The 21,280-nt window shown below is 43.4% G+C and overlaps 1 protein-coding gene across 2 annotated transcripts in view; it reads right to left on the reverse strand.

The window, feature by feature from the left end:
* Window positions 1-2,961: 2,961 nt before the first annotated feature.
* fstl4 (follistatin-like 4) overlaps window positions 2,962-21,280 on the reverse strand; it is a 132,640-nt gene continuing 114,321 nt past the window's right edge. The window contains exons 9-17 of one of the 2 annotated variants that reach the window (XM_023803437.2): window positions 19,911-20,031; window positions 18,259-18,420; window positions 15,749-15,883; window positions 15,020-15,046; window positions 14,168-14,286; window positions 13,516-13,665; window positions 12,988-13,095; window positions 8,044-8,153; window positions 2,962-7,839 (exon numbers count right to left, since the gene is read on the reverse strand). In XM_023803437.2, coding sequence (XP_023659205.2) covers window positions 7,137-7,839; window positions 8,044-8,153; window positions 12,988-13,095; window positions 13,516-13,665; window positions 14,168-14,286; window positions 15,020-15,046; window positions 15,749-15,883; window positions 18,259-18,420; window positions 19,911-20,031 — 1,635 coding nt within the window. In that variant the 3' untranslated portion in view covers window positions 2,962-7,136. The remainder of the gene's footprint in view (window positions 7,840-8,043; window positions 8,154-12,987; window positions 13,096-13,515; window positions 13,666-14,167; window positions 14,287-15,019; window positions 15,047-15,748; window positions 15,884-18,258; window positions 18,421-19,910; window positions 20,032-21,280) is intronic. The other variant, XM_023803438.2, reaches the window with a different exon arrangement.

Raw genomic sequence — 21,280 nt, forward strand, 5'->3', positions numbered from 1 at the left:
CGCCGATCATCTCTTTGAGATTAAATACAGCCTAATTATATTGTTATATAATAATATTTGAGCACATTTTCCCACGAATCAGTCTGATTTTGGTGTGGTTGTGCTGTTTGTTGATTCACTTGTCTCCTTGATGTTTGTAGCTACATATTTTCGTTGTAGAAACAAATTGGCTGCTGGATCAGTCTATTACCACAAGCCATTGGCACGTAGAGCAGGGCTTGCAGAGCACACCGACATGGTGATGTCATGGCATTTTATGGTTAGATTCACCCAGATATCAGTACAATGAAAGAGGTGTTGGTGTGGCCAACAGGTTAACCCATCCTATGCTCAGTGTGGATCCCAATGCCCCAGTGCAGTGACATGGTAGCCCATCCTGTGGTCTATGTGGATCCCAAAGCCCCAGTGCAGTGACACGGTAGCCCATCATGTGGTCTGTGTGGATCCCAATGTCCCAGTGCAGTGACAAGGTAGCCCATCATGTGGTCTGTGTGGATCCCAATGTCCCAGTGCAGTGACACGGTAGCCCATCCTGTGGTCTGTGTGGATCCAAGTGCAGTGACACGGTAGCCCATCCTGTGGTCTGTGTGGATCCCAATCCCCCAGTGCAGTGACAAGGTAGCCCATCATGTGGTCTGTGTGGATCTCAATGCCCCAGTGCAGTGACACGGTAGCCCATCCTGTGGTCTGTGTGGATCCCAATGCCCCAGTGTCTTTCAAGTGTCTTGAAAAGCGCTATACAAATGTAACATTCATTCATTCATTCATACATACAATTCCCCTCCAGGAAATCTGCGAAGTGTAGAAATGTGGAAAATTCAGGTGGAATTTGACCCTACAGTCCTGGAGCCTCTGAACCGCACAGCTTTCACGTCTCACTGCTGCTGAAAATCTGCACTTTACAGCCACATCGGCTGACAGGGGAATCTTGACAGCAGAAAAGGGACGCAGACATCGTCCATCAAACACATGTGGCTCTGAAGAGTGGAACTGGATTATAGAGTGGACTGGTACTCGGCACTCAGTTGTTAACCTGACAGCCTAATGGTGACATCAAGCTATGGGAGCTGATCTCAGAAGGCAATGAAATAATGAGTGTCCTGGTGCATTCAGGTCTTGGGGTGGAGGACCGAAGAGAGTTTAGGTCGGCAGCTGCAGTCCTCATTGGCCACAGCCCTGAAGGTTTCAGAACTTAATCAGAACCCAAATTATAGTTCTAAAAGCGTTGTTATGAGTTAAAAAGTTTGTCGCCAAACAGTCTCATTGGAGGCTTTTTAATTAGTAACACCTTTGCAATAACATAAAACGCCAAAACATTTGTGTTTAGTATCACTTTGGGAGCCAGTGACTACAGTTGCAATGAATCGCAAAAAGACAAGAACAGAACTGAATGAGTCAGTCAAAAGATTATGAAAAGAAAAGAAAAATAAAAGAAAATGTCTGTGAGGAAAATGTGTACAGATACCTTAAACGTTGCTTGCCAATATACTTTTGTAATGAAACCAGTAAATTTGCAACATTATTACAGGATTCAGCAAGCGTCCCAAGACTTTCTGTGAGCGCGGTGTGTTTACACTGAGCCAGAGCCATGTGGAGAAATGCAGGCATTGATTTTGTGCCTTTTTTTTTTTTTTAAACCAACACCCTCGACCACATGACCTATCTTCTCCCAACCCCTCCCCCCCTCCTGTGTAGCTGCCTGTTTCAGACATAAAGGATGTTCAGGATGACGGGGGGAGCATCCTTCTGACAGAACCTTACCGGCCCCACTTCTGACCCCTTTGCTCCCCTGTAGATGAAATCCCCCCCCCCACTCCCAGGTTGTCTCCTGAACATGACCTCTAAGGGCTGGAACTTTCAAGACGATGTGTGCCGCCCCACAGTCCAGCTGAGGAGAGATCAGGCCTGCCGACCATCGCCCACAGCGGCAGTTGTGCGAGACGTCAACGCTGCTGCAGTTTGATTTAGCGCGTTGGACGCCCAGAAGAAAAAACCCACTCACTCTCTCCTCAGGCATCCCAACCTACCTGCGAGGTAGCGAACAGCCACCAGGTGAGTGCGATTGGGCCGGAGAGGCCAATGTAGGGTCTTTGGGGAAGTTTCAAAGTGAGATGGCAAAGTTCATGCACGCGTATGCTTATAAGAAGCTAAGTCAGTGTCAGTCTATGTCAGTGATCAGCAGGACGTTGGTTCGAATCCCACGACTGGCAAACTGATGTCACCGTCGGGCCCTTGGGCAGTTGTTCCAGGGATGCTGGAATGCTGTGCTTTCTCAGATGTACGTTACTTTACATAAAGGTCTATGGTAGTGATCAGAAGGACATTGGGTTGAATCCCACGACTGGCAGACTGATGTCAGTCGGGCCCTTGGGCAGTTGTTCCAGGGACATTAAAGTGTTTGCCAAATATACAAATGTGATGCAGCACAGGAATGCCCGTTTTGTTAAGTTTCGTTCTAAATAAACATTTAAAAGGAAATACTATTATTTGTCTGATATTATTCTAGATTATAAATCTATATTATTATAGTGGTTATGTCTTTCCATAGGACGTACATTTATGGCTGTTTTTATTAATATTATGATTTGGACACATTGGTTGGCAACATATAATTTTTGCAGCATAACGCAGTAATACATTTCACAAGTCTCTACTTTATGGACACGGTGGAATATAGTGTCACTGTTTACTGTCTGGAGTTTATATTTCGGTAATTTGTAGATGAGATTTAGGAATGATACAGGGCACATGGCCGGTAAGTTGTGGGGACATTGACAGGCGGCCTAGGAGATTTATGTTGCGACCGGCAGAGATAGCGGTTTAAATCTTTCCATTCTGCGGCCGAACAATGACTTGGGCCACTGCCAGAGATTTACTGATTACCATCTCTGGATATAGCGGCACCTGCAGCCACAGGCTATTTGTCTTGGAATAACGTTATAAGAAGCAAAATACAGTGGCTTGATTTTTAAGGTTTTTATTACAAAACTGAGGAAAAATGTACAACTCAGGAAACACTGTACAGTACATTTGAGAAGAACTGATCTTTACAGTCAATGCTAATTCAAACACATCACTGGTGACTTCAGTATCACAGGAAGGCATGAGGTAAGGACATTTTATTTCTGTTTACCAGGGTAAAGGGTGTGTAAACATTGAAAAGACATTCCAATGGAGAGCAAAAACAAACCAGTCTAAACGATGCAGTTTTTATCAAATTCCAAAATAATCCCATTTATTAAAGAAACATTGTCACCGATTCTCTGTATGTACATAACATTTAAATTTACGTTACTACACAGAAAATGCAGGTATTCGGACATGTTTGAAAGGATAAAAATGACCTATTAAAGCAATCGTGAAAAATGATATGAGGCTTCTTTTTCAGACTAAAGGTCCCTATGTCACATATGTCAAATCTTAAAACCATCTTGTCTTTGACTTAAATCTGACATAAAATGGCAATTCCTTAAATGGGAAAGGCTTGGAGAAAGGAATGGCGATGAGGAATGACTGTTCTCAAAACGACAATTATTGCCTTGATGGTGAGAATGTGTTGCATAGAGATTAACCATCACAAATACATCTAGAAGCCCCTACAGGTCACAGAAGTCATTGTAGATCCTAACATGCCACACAGACACACACATACACACACATACACACACACACACAAACAAATGAGTATATTTAGGCCCCTTGTGTAAAATTTCAAATACACTAAACATATCCAGTTCACACGTGGTCGTCGAGATTAATAGCAGTTAGTAGTAGTTACCAGGCTTGTAGCCAGAAATTATTATTATTTTTTTTTTGGGGGGGGGGGTCCCCTAGGGTGCGTTTTTCCAGGTTGGAAGCAGATCTCGAGTGGGGTTCAAACTTGCAGTATTTGCAGTGGGCTAGTATCTGTTTGGTTAGTAAAACATTTGTAATTTCACCATCTGCCTGGTAGTCACTTGCATATCTGGGATATAAAGCAGGTGATTGATACACAGTGTGTGACACCTACAGACACCATGCAGGACTGCAGTATTAATCATCATTGTTCCAAATGTCCTTCAGTGTATCAGGAACTGACTTTGTTTATTTAAAGACGCCCGGTGTCCTGTGGTAGGACATCATTTGTACCGTATAAGTGAACTTTGTCCGGAAGCGAAGGTCCGTAATGAAGACGAATGAACGGTGGGTCTCATGTGGCACGAGGACTCGGTCACAGTCTCACATTTCACTCCCACAAAATGTGCCACCTTCTAGATTTTACACTGCGGAATGTGCCACGCATACTGGCATGAGTCATAAACAGTGATGTCACAATGTGATGAGATTGGTTTTCCATTTAAGGTAAAAAAAAAAAATGAAAGACAGAAACTACTTAGAGTAAAAAGTGACTTAGGATTAAGGAAAAGCGGTACACCAAACTTAAGCTACTCTTTCAAATGTTTTGAGAAATTTGTCCCTGAATATTTATATTTTATAAGCTGTACATTTCGTAATTTTCTGCTTTTTAATGTTTTATAGAAAACATTTCCCTCACAAATCAAAACACAAAGCTTATAATTACATCTGTACATTTTATTCATCTCCGTGTTCTACAGAACTATATTATCAACAGTAGCGACTGAGATCTATCACACCAATACTACACCTGTGGACCTTTTTTGTAACATTGTTACACTGATTTTGAGGAAACAGCTTTAATTGCTCTAATTGTAGCCACTTTTTATAGGTATTCATAATTCTGAGGGTAAATTGGATTAAATGCATATTCAGTTCTGGAACCCAAACTGTCAACCAGTAATTTTCAATCAATTCCATCCCAGAGAAGAAGATGGCAGATATGAGCATTCATCTGTGTGTAACCTGCAGGAATATTTCTTATCCTTAATTCTTTAACATTTAAAATTCAGCACGTCTCAGTATACACAGTAAACTGCTGTATAAACATCTTTTAACGTGAACTTAGGAACACAGGAATTTAGTTTTTAGTGGATCGACAGCATTTCAGTCTTCGTTTTAGTCCTTAAATCTGATCTGTGTAAGTTTTCATCTTTGCAGAAATCTACACAAAGAGCACAATCGCGGACATTAATGATTTACCCTTCACCCTTCACTTTTTCAACAGATCGATTTTTTTTTTATAGAATCATTCCTCTGCCTCTATTGGGGATTTGAACCTGTAAGCCTAGCGATAGCAGCCCCAATTACTCTACACCTTCTAACCTCTAGAACACCTACTGATCAACAGCAAAAATCACCATAACGTGTTTGTCAATATGAAGGACACATGCGCTGATGGGCAGAATAGCTCACAAAAGCAATTTAAATAACTGGCAGGGGATCATTTAAGTTCCTGAAAAAAATTACACCTATGTATGGTCTGGTTTTATAATGGCTTAAAACAGTCATGTTTAATTCACCAAGAGAGAATCCATGTTAAATTACAGGAATATGGTTTCATTTTCAAAATAGCAGTTTCAGTAATAAAAAATGTATGGTAGCTATAATTCCTTCCATCAGTAGTTTAAATTTTACATTTATTTGATTATGCTTGTAAAACAGGTGTTATTTATTTTTGCAATACAATTTAAAGTTAGAGAAAATGTTACTCTGATGAATTTCAATTATGAAGGTGATATTTCTTAAGTTCCTAACTATGCATTCAAAAATAAGGTTGTTAATTACATAGAAGTTAAAAAAAATAAATGTCTTATTTAAAACAAAATCACTGTAATATTAAATGTTCTTCCTCCTAACAGTCAGTTACGGGAGATGTCGAATCTAATGTTTGTACTGTCAACTTAAAATAGGCCTGACACTTGCCTTAATTCTGCATGCTGAAAGCATGGAGAATCGGCATCGCTGTCACCGTGATCCAGTAGCAACGAAGCCAAATGTATCATGTGTACAGCCACCAAAAAGACAAAGGAAAAAAAAAACTAAATAAAGATGGATAAAAAGACGAATTGAACTTGATAGACAATTTTGAGTGCTTTGATTTTCGGGCAAAGTTAGACAGGCAGAGGCGGGACCGGCAGCGATGGCTTAGCGCTCATGAGACCTCCTCCCCCACACCCTCTTCTCGCTGAGGAGAGAATCCCCAATCTTCCCAGCTTTTTTTCATTATTCCACACTCACTAAGACACTCTGCGCAACCCCTGGTGGACCTCCTGGTTTACGGCAAACGAGTCTCTTCTCGACAACGGAAATGAAGCACGACTTCCCCCGGTGGCATGAAACGAAACGGCCACTCTCCGCGGACTTGGGGTTTTTCGGTGCGAGGACGCGACCGATCGGCGTCACGACAAAGTCACTTTAGTGGCTTATCTAGGCCTCAAGGCCACATGGGGTTGCCTGGTGAAAAATGAAAATGAATTTATAAGACCATTTAAAGGTTAAAAATGGGGCCAGGTGCCGGAACGAAGAGGAACAACTGATCAAAAAGAATCACCTGTGGCATGTGAACAAAACTGAATATCAATGATGGTGTATCCAGTGTTTTGCTGCTCTAGTGGCTGCAGGAAGCGAGACCTAATTGAAATCATCAGGAGGTCCAGGAGGTTAAATAGCTATTTTTTCCCGAAAACACTTCGAATATTTGAAACCCAGCCTGTTCTGGGTTCAGATGAAAGGCTTCACAGAATGCGTTATATGATGGCATAAACATCCACTGTAGCGTTACTGTCGAAAGAGGGTCATTAAATGGGGAATGGACACATAAATAGGCAGATGACTGGATGGGGTGACCATTTGTAGCACTGGCATATGACAAACGAACCAAAAAAGCGTTACTCTATAAAAGTGATCATTGTGCATAGTTTTTTTTTTTTTTTTTTTTAAATAAATCATTTATCCTTTCTTTTAATGCTTGTCTGCAGAGTGAAAAGGTGGTGAGATTAGATACTTTCTCTAGTGCGCATAGATCACTGTTGCACTGGAGACTTCCATCATCTTCTCCAAATAAAAATATTATCTTATTCATTTGTTTTTTTTTGTATTCAAACCTCCTCTACCACATTAACCGCACATATTGATACTAGCTCAGTCCAGGGTTGAGTCCATGTACATCGAGTTGAACATTCTAGCGTATTTTGGCCTAAAATCTTGCCGTCTTCTGAAATCCTACCGTTTCCCTGTGTTCATACCTCCCCAACCCAAACCACTGTGTTACCCTTCTTGATGTCTGACACCTCGCAGTGTGGCCTGTTCTGTTTCCCATTCAGCACGAAGATGGACTCCGTCGAGGGTGTGACCAGGTACTGGCCAAACAGACCGCTGGAGACCACCACCCTGTTGGCGCTACTCCAGGGCCAGGAGTTGGAAGGGATAGGTTCTTTGATATTCTGTAGAACATCTCTCCTCCCCGTGGACAGGTCAGAGAGGAACAAGTCCGTTCCTGACCGGGAGGTAGCAAAGATGGTGTATTGGTTGGCTTCTGTGAAGGAAGGCTGGAAAGCCAGATCTGAAACGTTCAGGACAGCCTCAAACTCATGACTCTGCTGCAGCACCCCCTGGAAGGTGACTGTCTGCACCATGACCTTTCCGTGTAGGTGGTCCGGCGTGACCACGTAGCGACCGTCTGCGGACACGTAGGGCTTGCCCGTGATGTCGCGGTTCTGCCCGATGACTGAGTCGGTGACGCCGTCGATTATGAGCTGGGGCAGGAGCGAGGACGAGTTCTTGCCCAGGCACTCGATGAAGTAGTAGCTACTTAAGTGTGTGTAGGCCATGCTGAGCGGGACGCAGCTGTAGTTCTTGAGGCTGATGGTCTTGATGCGATGGAAAGTCTCCAGGTCGATTTTGTGAACGGCGGTTTCCGACTTGAGGAATATGAAGCCAAACCTTGGTACAAAAAATCGAGGAAAAAGTCAAGAGATTTCAGTTTGACTTTTGCTAGAATGTTGTCTTATTTCCAGCCTTGGCGTTGACTTTGTCACAGAAACTCCACTTGAAATTTAAACCGTTTTTGAACAGAAATCCCTCTAAGATTAACAGGACTGGAAAACAGGCCTGGCTGAAGTCTCGATGGAAGTTGGAGTCACGTACCTTACATGGGTGATGATGAGATTGGTGGGAGGGATGAAGAAGTCGTCCACTCTCTGGAACCTTGTTCGGACTGCGTGATGCTCCTCTCCAATACTTGCCTGGGAGACGACCTGCAGAACCGCAGCGAGCAAAAGCAGAGTCGTTTATACTTAGGGCAAAAAGGCATCCCTAAATGTCTTCAGAAGAGCCAGCATCTACCATTAAGTCCCTCCCCAGTTCCACGCCAACTGCAGTTTACAGAAATCTGTGTTTTACCAAGAGTGCCAGCTTCAATCTCCCCACTCATGCAGTTTGGGCTGACTCACTGCTTGGATTAAAACCATCCTGTTAGCTTTAAACCTTACATAGTGAGTGCAGTTCAAATTACAATAAACTGAAGAGGTGCCAATCTTCAACACACTTCTTATAAAAGTAAAATGCAAACAGGGTGGGGGGGTGGATTTAAATTCATCACAGGTAAGGGAACAGATGGCTAGGCACAAAATCAGAATACATCGTGTACAGATATTTGGAATTTTTGCATAAAATAATGATTTAATTATAATAGCCGTTGTATGATTGTCACGAAGATTGCATGCTAACATTCTGTTAATGAATTAACGTTTAATGAAATTTCCAAAATGTTCTGTAGTCGTTGTTACATAGCAGATAACTGATTTATCTACGCTACGCTGTGTTTATGATGTATCAAAAACAGTTTGTACAGCGGGCTGCTCTTCGGGGGTTTATCTTGACACTAGGTGTGACGCTAACAGATCAGCACTGTGAAAGTGGCCTCTCAGGTGGATATGTGATTAAATTCCTACACATTTTATCTTCGCCCTATATGACCTTCCAGTTTGATGTGAATAAAATGCGGCAGGCAAACTAGCCTTGGACTGTAATGGGCAGACTGCTATGCAGGACCTTGAAAATAGTCCTCATGAAGTGGAAAACAAGACGATAGCATAAATATATTGAGGCCATGTCGCATCTCCAATGTTGGTGGTCCGAATCACGCCTTGACTCTGTGTGTGAGGAGTTTGCATGTGCCTGTGATCGGAAGGTCATTGGCTCAAATCCCACTGTCAACAGAGTGATGTCACCGTGTCGCCCCTGAGAATAGTCCTTAACCGCAATTGGTCCAGGGTTTGGCTGACCCTACCTTCTCAAATCTATGTTGCTTTAGAGAAATATAAAAAAAAAAAAACACAAAATAAATAAATACATCCATCTTCCATACAGGTTATTCAATACAGGATGACTCACAATATATGTATTTAGTGTTAAACGGGGGGGGGCGGGGGGGAGACACCCCATTCAGGTGATGTCAGCTGGCTTTCTGTCAGGTTAAACGGAGTATCTGCTGGGTTTGTTCTGCTCTCCTGAAGGACAGGGATTACATCGGCAGCAGCTGGCAGTGCCGGGAGCCCAGAATTACAGTGCTGTCACTGACCCATCAGTTTGGCATCCGCGCACTAATCACTGCTAGCCTTACATGCCAGGGCCTTTGTTTCTATGAGCGAAAGACATCAATACACGATTCCCCCAGGGTGGGGAGTTGGGGGGGGGGGGGTTTCCCCACAAACGTTTCCCATACAGGCCGATTATTAGAAATGAATGCCTTCATTAATTAGAGCTCAAGTGCAGTTCCAGAACACAAGATGTATTACAAACGAGAGACTCGCTCCACTTACCCAGAATGCTCGGTTCTGTAAATTTTAACGCCAGCTGCCATTTTTAATCACTTAACGACTGCTTTTCCATTTCGCCGTCATGTTTTTAGGCTTAGTAAAAATTGTAATGTATATATTCATTGAACTGAAACAAGCATTACCGTGAAACATTAAAGAAAACAAAATACCTGGAAAAACAAAGGATAACGTAATGGTGTTACATTTTTGTTTTTTGTTCTTTTTGAGCGAACAATGGTGGTGCAAAATGTTACACTTCTGCGATGCTTAATACATTAATTTTACTGTAATTAAATCATTTTATGTTAATTGTTTTATCACAATTGTTCCGCAAATCTATTTTATTCACTTACTGTAATGTTGATGCTATCAGTTTTCCCGAAACGGCTCGCATGCATATTCATAATGTTTTAATTAGGAAGTATGCTGGATAGCGCAGACGCCATTTCCCAGTGTGATTTCCGCCTTTTTTCTCGAGTTCCTTGATGGGTAGCTAGTCTGATGAAAAAGCATGTTTTTTTATTTTATTTTTATAACTCTCCACTACCAACCTGTCTGGGTACAGGACAGTCTCTGAACGTGTATAAAAATGCAGGTATTAATCTCTGCTATCTTCCAGACTTCCCTCGCTTTGTGTTTAATGAAAAGACGGTCAAACCCTCATGTTTGCAGAATGATATTGAGCTATTTAAAAGAAGAAGAAAAAAAAATACAGGGAGAGGTTTGATATTTCACCGCTCAAGCAAAATGGTTCCTCCGACAGAGATGAATTCTCAATGCTCAGGCCAATTATTTGTATTGCAAATGATAATGACATTATCGAGTCATTTATTTGTGGTGTGAACCATTTGCCCTACACTTTATTATGTGCTTCTCTAGATATTGCTTTATTGCATCTGAGAGCGATTCATATCCCGTAAATAATTATTCACTGCCCGCAAGCCCAAATAAGTTTCCCAGAATGGCTCATCTGGTGACCTCAAATGCATGTCGGTCATCCTCAAAAGCTGTTTGAGGAACTTCTCTAGCCCCTAAAAAGGAATAAAATGAGGATAAATCCTCCTCGTTTGATGGAGGACCTTTTCATAGGTCTTCTCCTCCTGTTTCGTGAGGCTTGGTGCTCCCTCTCCCATTCAAGGTAAGGAACGGCTGGCAGATTAAGGCCACGGAACGGGGAGAATTTGGCTAAGCACTGAGACAGACTCCCTTGTTAATAGGAAGCTCTCCATTACAATGTGTTGAGAAGGGGCTTTGTGGGATTCTTCCTTTGGAGAAAAGGAGGGGCGTTTTGTCTTGTGGAAGTGCAACTCGGTCCTTGGTGGTGAAGGTGTAATTTGTCCTCCGCCAATAGTCCATGGTGAAGATACCCATCCCCCCCCACAACACCTGTGTTTAAAAACAAAACCATGCACCTGTGGTCGCTGCTTGGCTGAGGTTTGTCCACCCCCCCGAGAAACACTAAACAAGCACACTGGTGGTGGTGGTTGGGGGGGGGGGGGTGTTACCATCTAGCATCCGGCTGACCGTTAAACACAAAACACATGGTGATAATTTTCTCTCTAAATGTCCAGAGACTGAGGCAACAGTGCTTGGGAACACAGCGACAATCAAATTTTTGGTTGCCATATGACAGAGCCTAAGAGAGAAAGCTCTTCATGATTGTTATTTAGTGCTCAAAATTTTTCCAAGTACAGTGGTACCTCAGAACTCGAACGTAATCCGTTCAGAACTCCGGATCGAATCCTAAGAAATAATCAATGAATTGGTTCCCGGCCCCAAAAAATGAAACCTAAATATGTTTTTTTTTTTTAGCATTTAAACACAAAATGAACTGGATAAAACAAGAAAAGCATATACCGTACTAAACACATCTAAGGACATTTATCAAAACAGTAATTTGTAAAGTAAGAAAATAAATGTATCCAATGTGTAAAGTTAAAAAAAAAAAACAATGGGTCCTGCCCCGATCGTCCGCTCCTTCCGTGTGCCACGCCCCCTCGTTAACCCCGTGTGGAATCCCCGTGTGATCAGCTGTTTCTTGTTGTTGTCATGAGTCCTCTGTATTTCGTCCGCGTTTCAGTTTGTTTCCCCAGTCCGGTCATTGTATTGTCCGTCTGTGTTTTGCCTGCCTTACCTGTAATTAAACCCCGTATTCCCCGATACCCTGACGTCTGCGCATTTGTCTCCGTTCCGGCCCCGCTTGGCACGACAATATTATTACGATAAAATGTATTAATGGTTTATTGTTAATATTAAAATAATAAATAAGAAATCTTTATTTTAAAATGTATTTAATTATATAATAATTACTGTTACTGTCTATCATTGTCTAAATATATTTTTACTGTCTAAATATATGTATTCAGCCAGTGTAAACATGCACGATGCTATCACAGCGAATGCGAGGCTGAGACTGAAGCGTTACCCTTTGTTTCCGCTGACTCATTTCCCCGCGCGTACAAGTTATCTTGGGTCAGCATTCACGGTTTGACCTCTGAGATTCAGATAGAGTACTAGGTAATTTTTTTTCCTAACTGGTTGGTTCGACTTTTAAGAAATTTGAGTTCTAATGAGTTCGAGAACTGAGGTAGCACTGTATTTGTTTACTCAATATGAGTCTGGTATTGTACAGTAATTTGAGAGCACGAAGTGTAGCGATCTTTGCGTCTGTCTCAAGGCAATTTCTCTCAAATAACAAATATGCCACCTTTCAGTTGTCATTATTGACTGTCTCCATTTGGTCGGTCTGTTCATCGTTTGATTCAAGGGGCTTGTTCAATCCTGATACCATGATAAACACCTCAATTTTTCCATTCTCGGCATGACACTGGGAATCTCGTGGCCATAAAAATGAATGCAATGTTCCGAGAAGGAAAATCACATACGTTTGTCAAGGACAGAGTTAACTTTGGTTGATTAAGTTGATGCTCAACATCAACTGTGTCCTGAATGGAGCCCATCATATTTAACATTCTGGTTTGATATAAATTCAAAACAATCTCAGGTATTCCATTCATTATGACTTTCATGACCATTCATTAAGATTCTACAATGATATCTCTAATATTTAATGGGTCAAAGAATAGATGTTTATTGGCACTTCTTAACAGATATCTTAGTCCATAATACATTTTGCAGTTGAAGTCTTGGGGAGTTTATACAGCTGGGTTTTCACTGAAACAGTCCATATTTGGCAGCCCGCATAAAGGGGTCTACAAGCCTACTTCCATAACCATAAGGTCACCTCAGGCCTTGATGAACCAGCACTCACCTGCAGGGTGGGATGCGTCTTGCGAAGATCTCCCCAGCTTAGCACCCAGACTTGGTCGTGCGACTTGTCGTAGTGGAGCTTCACTGGAACTGGGTCCGTCTCCACCACCTCGGGAGGGGGGAACCCGGGGGAAGAGTTCAGCTAGGGGTAACGCTGTCGTCGAGACCGCAGAACCAAGCCATCCATCACCAGCCATTACCTGCTCTGGCGCGGATGTACTTACACCAAGGTACCCTGGGCATTTTGGGTGTTTTCGCTCAAAATCTGACACACCATAATTGGGATGGGAACTCTGAATGATTGGGGGGAACCCAGACGTAGATGGTTTCTGACAAGGGACCTGGGATTCCTAGCCTCACCCCTGAATTAGCCCCCCTCATGAAAACAAAAACCCATCTACCACCTCCTGTGGCTCAGTCTACACAAACAGAATGGCCTTCGCCGACTCCCCCACGAGCCCCGAAGACAAACCATCAGCAAATAAGCTGTAAGCGGTGACATAAATGAACGAAGACAATGGCTACCCACTTGCACGACTTTCTGGGCTTGAGTGTCCACCACCAGCAGTCTGTTCTGAAGGGGCTGTGAGATGTAGATGTACTTGTCCCTGACGCTGACGGCAGAGGCCCAAACACACCTCGGAGGAGAGTCGCCTTCTGCTTTGGGACATATTTCCTCCTGCAGGCACAAACCAAAAAAGAAGCCATTTCCATTGCTGCGTCAAGGCAGTGAAGTAGAGGAATTGCTGTTTGAAGCACGGACAGGCTTTAGTGATTCTACATGCAACATCGATTTTATGCAAAACCCTATTACAATTACTCAGGACTGTGAAACTCTGATCTCTTGAAGAAACAAGTAACTTGGGCTATATAAAAGCTCCTGGGTCATTTGAGAGATGTTTCCTGGTGCTTCACTGATGAATTGGATTCGAGTGTAATATTCAGTTGTGCCTCAATAAACTGTAAACTCCCTCAGAAATGGGGGGCTATGGGGGGCAAGGGAGCCTGTAAACAAACAGCGTTAAGTAGCACAGCTGGCGTGCGAGAGCCTCGGGACGGTGCGGCAGGCAATCGTCCGCGCAGAGGAAGCCGGAGTTCAGTGGGAGGTCGCCGGTAGCTTTGGCGCTAATGTCTGTTAGCGGTTAATCCCCTAAGCGATGAAACCTCGGGGGGTCCCTCACGTAGCTCGCCACGATCCTGTCCGTGCGCTTAATGTGCTTGTGCGTCTCGCAGTCGGCGGGCTGGAGAATGGTGATCCCTTCGTCGGAGAAGATGTAGAACATGTTTCCAACGCTCAGCCCTGAGCGGAGAAGCAAAACCAATGAAACGCCTTGTTAGCACACTCCACTCTTCCACGTTGATCACACGAGGATATTAAATGTATGGTCCATTGATGAATAACTCGATTCAATGAACAAACTGACAGCAAAAGAGAAAATCTAAACTTAAACGCAGAAAATGATGAAACTAGATAAAAACAAAGGCCACTTTACAGTTGGTGTGCCGGTATGAGGCTTCTTGTAGGAGGTGCAAGTAGGTCAATCTCTATGGGACAAACTGTACAATTAACTGAAAGGCTGTACTGTGACAAAGGTGTTTTCAGCTTTACGCTAGTGGGCAATTTCCGGGCTACGTGAACGTAAAGAAAAGCTAGGTGTCGACATTTCGTGCGGGCAGCCATCTAAAGCGACAATCTGCTGTCTGTCAGCCGTCTAGCTGTTCAGATGAATACGCGGCAGCCTCAAGCCATCTGACCGGAGTTTACACCACGAGCGAAAAAAGTAACCAAAGTAACGAAGTACGAAAAAAAATATATATAGAAATAAAAGCTGAAAACATTTTTGTGACAGCACTTGACCTTGAAAATACTGCATTGGGACTTTGGGTACGTCAGGAAAATTTGGGGTGATGGAATTTGCTGATTATTTATTTGTTGATATTTGTTCAGAGGGCATCGTGACTGATGTAATGGACATGGATTTTGAAGCAGACAGACACGGATGGTCGATAAACACCAAAGGCTTCCTCAGTACCTTCCTGTCGCCACAGTATGTTTGCAACTGCAGCGTCGCGGTGCCGGTAAATAATGAAAGAGAAAACAAAAAACATATAAAAACGTCACTTTGAGTAATGGAAGATTAGGGCTTTAAAGAAGCGCACGTTGGCGTCATCTAGTGAACACGGTGCTGCACTGTCACAAGTCAAGTGTGAACAAAAATGTATTTTTAGCTTTTATTTCCTCATGCACAGCCTAATCACCAATAAAATCTCCATCAGCTGATGTCTGATGTCATTTCCTCCTTTGTTAGTTTGATGTGTATTACAGCCTCCCTGATCTGAATACGTAAAACGTAGCTAAACTTTCAGCCAGCAATTGTTTTCATTGTGAGTGTGTGCCCACTTATACACCACCAAACCTCACCAATCCAACAATCCAACAAATCCTAAGAACATTAAATTAAAAAGCTGTGGTTTGTGTAACAGATTATGTGTGAATCTTCTATTCTTCTATGTGTAGGTTTATGTCCCAGTTCCCACATTTCCTGTCTGTTTTGCACTGTTTGCAGTCAAGGGAATACACAAAGCTAAACTTAGAAGTCATCTCATTTTGCTTTAAAATACATTTCCTTTAGAAAACTGAATATTTCACTTTAATGCTTAGAAAACCAACAGAACTTCAAAGCGTAGGCTCTGCCTACTGTAAATAAATGTAAATATGGCGTGAATCTTGAGGACGTGTAAGGCAGGCCGTTCAAACTCACGCGTCTTCCTGGCCGAATCTTCCACGAACAGGGAGGAGATGTCCTCGTCCACGCCCACGTCGTTCTTGGCGATGCAGGTGTAAGCGCCAGTGTCCTCGTAGCGGACGCTGCTAATGTGCAGCTCGCTGCCGTTTGCTGTCGAGGTGACACGTCGATCACACTTCAAAAGAAATTCTTTCAAAAAGCCCCCGCCCCCCTCCTTAGCAATTTTGTACCACTTCACCAGGCCGCTTCTCAGAGATGCAGGCAAAGGGCCCTGCTTGGCATTGTCACCCCCTCATGACCCGAGCACCTTTGAAGTGCATCTGTACCGAACAATGAGACTTGCGGGGGAGCTACTTAAATTCGCACAGTTGGGGGTTATGTTATTGTTCGCTCAAAAGGGCCCAAGACAGAATGGTTTTCACGCACTCCGTCAAAAACGGCAAGTGCAACAGGTACGTGCGACCGAACGCGCCGCCGTATTCCGTCTCTCGTCGCTGTCGCCGTTTTTGCTTTCTCAGCTCTCCTGTCTCGCGTGAGCTGATGGATGCTTCTGGAAGGCATTTCCAGCTCGGGGCGAAATGAGCTGCGCTTTGAGCGCAGACGTCACGCAGAGCGTTTGTTTTTTTAATTGCCGCAGAAAAGGGGCCGATGTTACTTCAGGGGCACGTCGTTGCCTTTTAGACAAAGGGCAGGTTGATGGTGCTCTGAGGCGATGCTCAGTAAGTTGTGGTTTCTGAAAACAATTCAATTCAAGGATTGCAGGGGGACTGTCTCTACATTAAACCAACCCAGAAAAAAGCAAACATTGATCTATGCTGAAAAAACCAGTATAGATCAGTATATTTCCCTTGCTGGTCTATGCAGGTTAGTGCTGGTTTGGTGCCGGTGTACCTGGCAAACCAGGATAGCTGTGTTGGTCCACCAGCACCAAAATACAACATATACTGGTCATGCTGGTAACCAGCTATGCTGGTGTATGTGTTTTTTTTTGCAGAATCTCTAAGTCGACACTTTGAAATTGACTTGCAATTGATTTAAACAGAGTTCTAATTCTATTCTAAGAACAAATGTAAAAAGGTTATTTTCTGTATGTTACAAGCCATGTCGATAATGATGAACCTCACATCACAAAAATGATCTGAATGAATTTGAGATACATTTAGATGATAAAAAATACTAATGGAATTGACCATAAATACATATTGACCATGATGGATGTGAATAGAGTTGGCAGACCCCCACCCCCCATGGGGCGGGGGGTGTCCCTTATTTCTCCTGATTGGAAGTGGCAAACCTAGACTGGGACTTCTCCATAACCCTGCTCCACACATTGAGAGGCGCAATCACATAGCAAAGTGGAGCCATCCCCCACCCCCCTGCAGCTAAAGAGTGAACCACACACGGCGCTGTGAACCACCCTCCCCCCCCCCCCCCACACCGCCACGAACTTCAAAAACTGAGTGCGGCACTTAGCCGCGATGCCGGGGAAAATAGGTAACGCTCGCCGATTCCGCCAACGCCCTGCGAGCCATCGTCTGCCTCCTCCATCGCAATTCCCGATAAATATTCATACACTTTTTGTCAGAAATACCCTTGGAGGGAAGGAAATAAATAGCATCGCTTTACAGTTAGCGCTATCTCGGCAGACAAAAGAAAACACCTCTAATTAAATACCCAAGATGGTGTCTATATCTAACGCTTATTATCTCTCCACTCATCTTGCAGAAGAACGTTGTTTAGATTCACGGCTCCGGTTTATCTCCGTTTGCATGCATAGCGAAAGAATCCGCCTAAGAGAAATGGTTTAATAAGATAGCGTTAAGCTGTTATTTCGATGTATTTCTTTGTGCCAGGCCGCCGCATTAATACTGGGGAACCGCTACACTTCCAATCAGCGCTCATTCATCCATTTCCCGTAACTGCTTATCCACTGCAGGGTCATGATAACTCTAGTAAATAACAATGACGGAGGTGATAATTCTTGTTCTGGGTGTTCTGGGTGCGACTGAAAAAGAAGTGGCAAAAACGATATCATTGTTGGCGTGTGTGGAGGTCCATATCTGTAACACGGCGTCTTATAAAGCTTTTCTAAGACACTTAAGTGATAAACTTCATAGACGATAACAGGCTATTACAGTAGGTAATGACCCACGCACAGCCCATAAACTGCCCTCTGATGCAGGTCACGGGGGGAATGTTTACTTAAAGCTTTAACAGAAGGATCCACACTGGAACTCACACCAGATACCTTCAGGATATAAGGTCATAACCTCTTTAATACCTGATTCTGGACTTATGGTGTATTTTTGACTCTTTTGTTAAGACGGGGGCAGCTGTTAACTCTCACAACGCCAACAGCAAGACCAAGACGCACAATGTTATGTAACACAGCTATAGAGTACTGTGCAATAGTTTGATGAAAGGTTAAATAATAATAATAATAAAACGCCTTTGCTCTTGGCGTCAAACCACCTGGGCTGATCCTTCGGAGATGTTCTTCAGAGGCTTCTAACCGGCTGCCTTACCTATGACAGAGAGCTGCTTGGAAAGTCTGGGCTGCAGATCCATGCCGTTCTTGAGCCACACGATGCTGGGATTTGGGATACCGTCAGCATAGCAGTGTAGACTAGCTGCTACCCCGGGTTCCTGTGCCTGCGTCTCTGGGTACACAAGGATGACTGGGGGCACTGGGAACACATAGGAAGGGGGGCGTCAGAGACCCAACCAGCCCACCAGCGCCCACCTCAACTAATATTACCACCAGTGGTGGGTAGTCCAGGTCCAGAGAATAAAAGTCCAGACCAAGATTTTGTTTCAGCCAACCAGTTGAGTACTCAATGACTGTCACTCTTTATACTCAAGTGGTTGGTTCACCCAGCGCTGAGTTCACCCACTTTCACTGGGACTGAAGAACTTGGTTAATAAATTAATAAATGAAAATGGTAATATTGTGCTTATTGTGTGATGAGAAAGAAAAAATATACTATAAAACTCGACCCAAACTGTGAGGTAGGGGCAACACTACCTAATCTGCATAATGGTTTGCAAATATTTTTTGCATTATTCACATATGAAAATGCTTTAAAACCAAGGTCTGAGGCCCGCTAATCATGAAATTAGATAACCTGTTTTTTGGAACAATTATATTTGCTTAACGTATTGGCTGAAGGGCTTTCTTCTCTTGTAGCTTTAGAGTTTTTCAATTAGCAAAAAAAAAACCCACTTCATAAACAAGAACAATTTCATCTTTTCATGCCCGCTAATTCCAAATATTTCTGGTATTGGAAGATGCTCTCTTGTAATATGTATTTGATGGTGAGTAGTGAATGCGGTAGTTTTGGATCACTATCATCGATTTTCTACAGGCAACAAACTGTTCCTGAACCTCCGGCAGCGGGGAAATTCTGGTAATTGCACCGTTCAGCCCGAAGTCTTACGCAAATCATTATCTAAAGCCTCCCACATTCCACTAGCCACTAGCCATTTGATGTAGCTAAGCAATGTTGTTTGTCTCACTTCAGCATAACAGGAGTTGACTCTGCTTCTTCTAGTCTTATGTCCGACTATAATGTGATGCTATGCTTTGCAGGACAGAGAGCTGTGAGCGAGGTTATGGTTACTCTGTAACAAATTCGCCTTCGCGCGAACATATCGGAAGTGAGTGTCAATTTCATTCGGAGAGGTTCACTGGGGATAAAAGGTGAAAAATGCATAAAAGATCACAAATTTGAGCGGAAAACAGTCGTCTAGACTCAATGTCGTTTTCATACTTCTGCTTCCATAACATAATATCAAAAAAAAAAAAATCAAATATAAAAGTAACAATTTACTTGACGGGCCACAAGTAACTTAGTAACTCAGTTACTATTCAAGTACAAATTATGAACAAATGCAGTAACTGCATGAACTGTTATGATTGATTAATGATGAACGAACATGGGATCAATACATAATTAACACTTAGTTTCTGGTTAATTAATACATTAAGTAAGCGTGTACTAGTATATTAAGTGTTGCCAAGAAAACGTAATGGTGGAATTAAGAAACACTTTCTGAATGAAACGGAAAAGGTAGGTGTGTGTTTAGGCAGTCTGTCTTAAAGCCTTCAGATTCCTAGTAACTTTGTGCCCGGTTGTGACTGAATTGAACATGGAGTCCCACGTCTTCCATTACTAACCATTCACCTGCAGCACATGTATCTGGAAGAGGTCCTCATATCCGTAAGCGTGGCAGCTGTAATTGCCCATGTGGATGGTCGTCACTTTGGTAATGTACAAGGAGCCATCATCACCAAAGTCCTAATGAAGAGAAGGGGGGGGGAGGGGCAACGGGAAAGTCATGTGACCGCCAGCCAATCAATCACCACGCTTTACCGTGCGACCCCAGTGGAATGGTAGGGAGATTCGAGCCCTGACATCCAGCTCAATCATCCTGATATATAGGAAGAGTTAAAAATAAAAAGCGCATTAGCGTGATTAATGAGGCCAGTTGTTGTTTTTCAGGATGCACAACTCACCCGGGGGTTTCCGGCTGGGCCTTTAAAGGGATTAAGGGATGAGATCGTGCTTAAGTGCGTGGGAGTCAGCCATTCGTGGCAGGCACCTTAACACCAAAGGCCTGCTGTTGAAATGCCCATAGGGGTGGTTGGCCCCGCTCGGCGTTATAGGCCATCGCTTAGACATGCCTATTCCTCACCAAGCATTACGGCCACCGAACAAATATTTCATTTTCAGCCGCTTAAATAAAGCAGATTAATTTACTTAGAAATGAACAGCATTAGTGCAATATTAATAATACATCAGTAATGCTTTTTAAAATGTATCAGTAAATTATGCATTTTGAGATACACTTGTTTGGGTCCATATGTGCTAAAATCACAATTAAAAATGATGCATTTGGGAATGGGCTTCCCATCCAGTGTGTAGTGACTTCACGGCCTCTACCGGCTTGGGTTGGACCTGGGTCTCTCCCAATGAACCCGTCCAGGACATGTGGTTAGACGGTGGGTATAGTCATGATTTGCTCCCGCTCCGAAGTGAGTTATAAAAATTGTAGTAAAATGCGACTCAGGTGCAGGGCTGAGTGGAGAAGAACGAGACACTTCGGATCTCCAGGAGAGAAAATGAATGGTCCTGTACCAGGGCCATGGAAGAATGGTATTCGTGGCTTCACTGTACCAGGGGCGTGTACAGGGCGGGGCCACTGGCCCCAGTTGAAAGCCGATTGGCCCCTGGAGTGCCCCGCCCCTGTCACACACCAATTAAAAACATATCATTGGTTAATGATAAGGTTGGCCCCTCTGTCTGAAGGCCCAGCAGACGAATGAAAGCTGGGCTGACATGTTAATTCAAGCAACGTTTGGTGGCAGTCGTTTTGTTGTTGTTGTTTTCATTTCAGCGCTGTGAAGGTTCACGCTGGGGTGTGTTAGGACCCCGACACTGGGCAGCGTTCCTCGCATCATGCGCTGCCTTCCCTTCTACAAACCGGATTAACAAACCGCATCTGGGGACTCGGACGTCTGGGGAGATTATTGGGTGCGAGCGTGTT

This window comes from Paramormyrops kingsleyae, chromosome 24, assembly GCF_048594095.1.
Source record: "Paramormyrops kingsleyae isolate MSU_618 chromosome 24, PKINGS_0.4, whole genome shotgun sequence".
NCBI classification, from domain to species: Eukaryota; Metazoa; Chordata; class Actinopteri; order Osteoglossiformes; family Mormyridae; genus Paramormyrops; species Paramormyrops kingsleyae.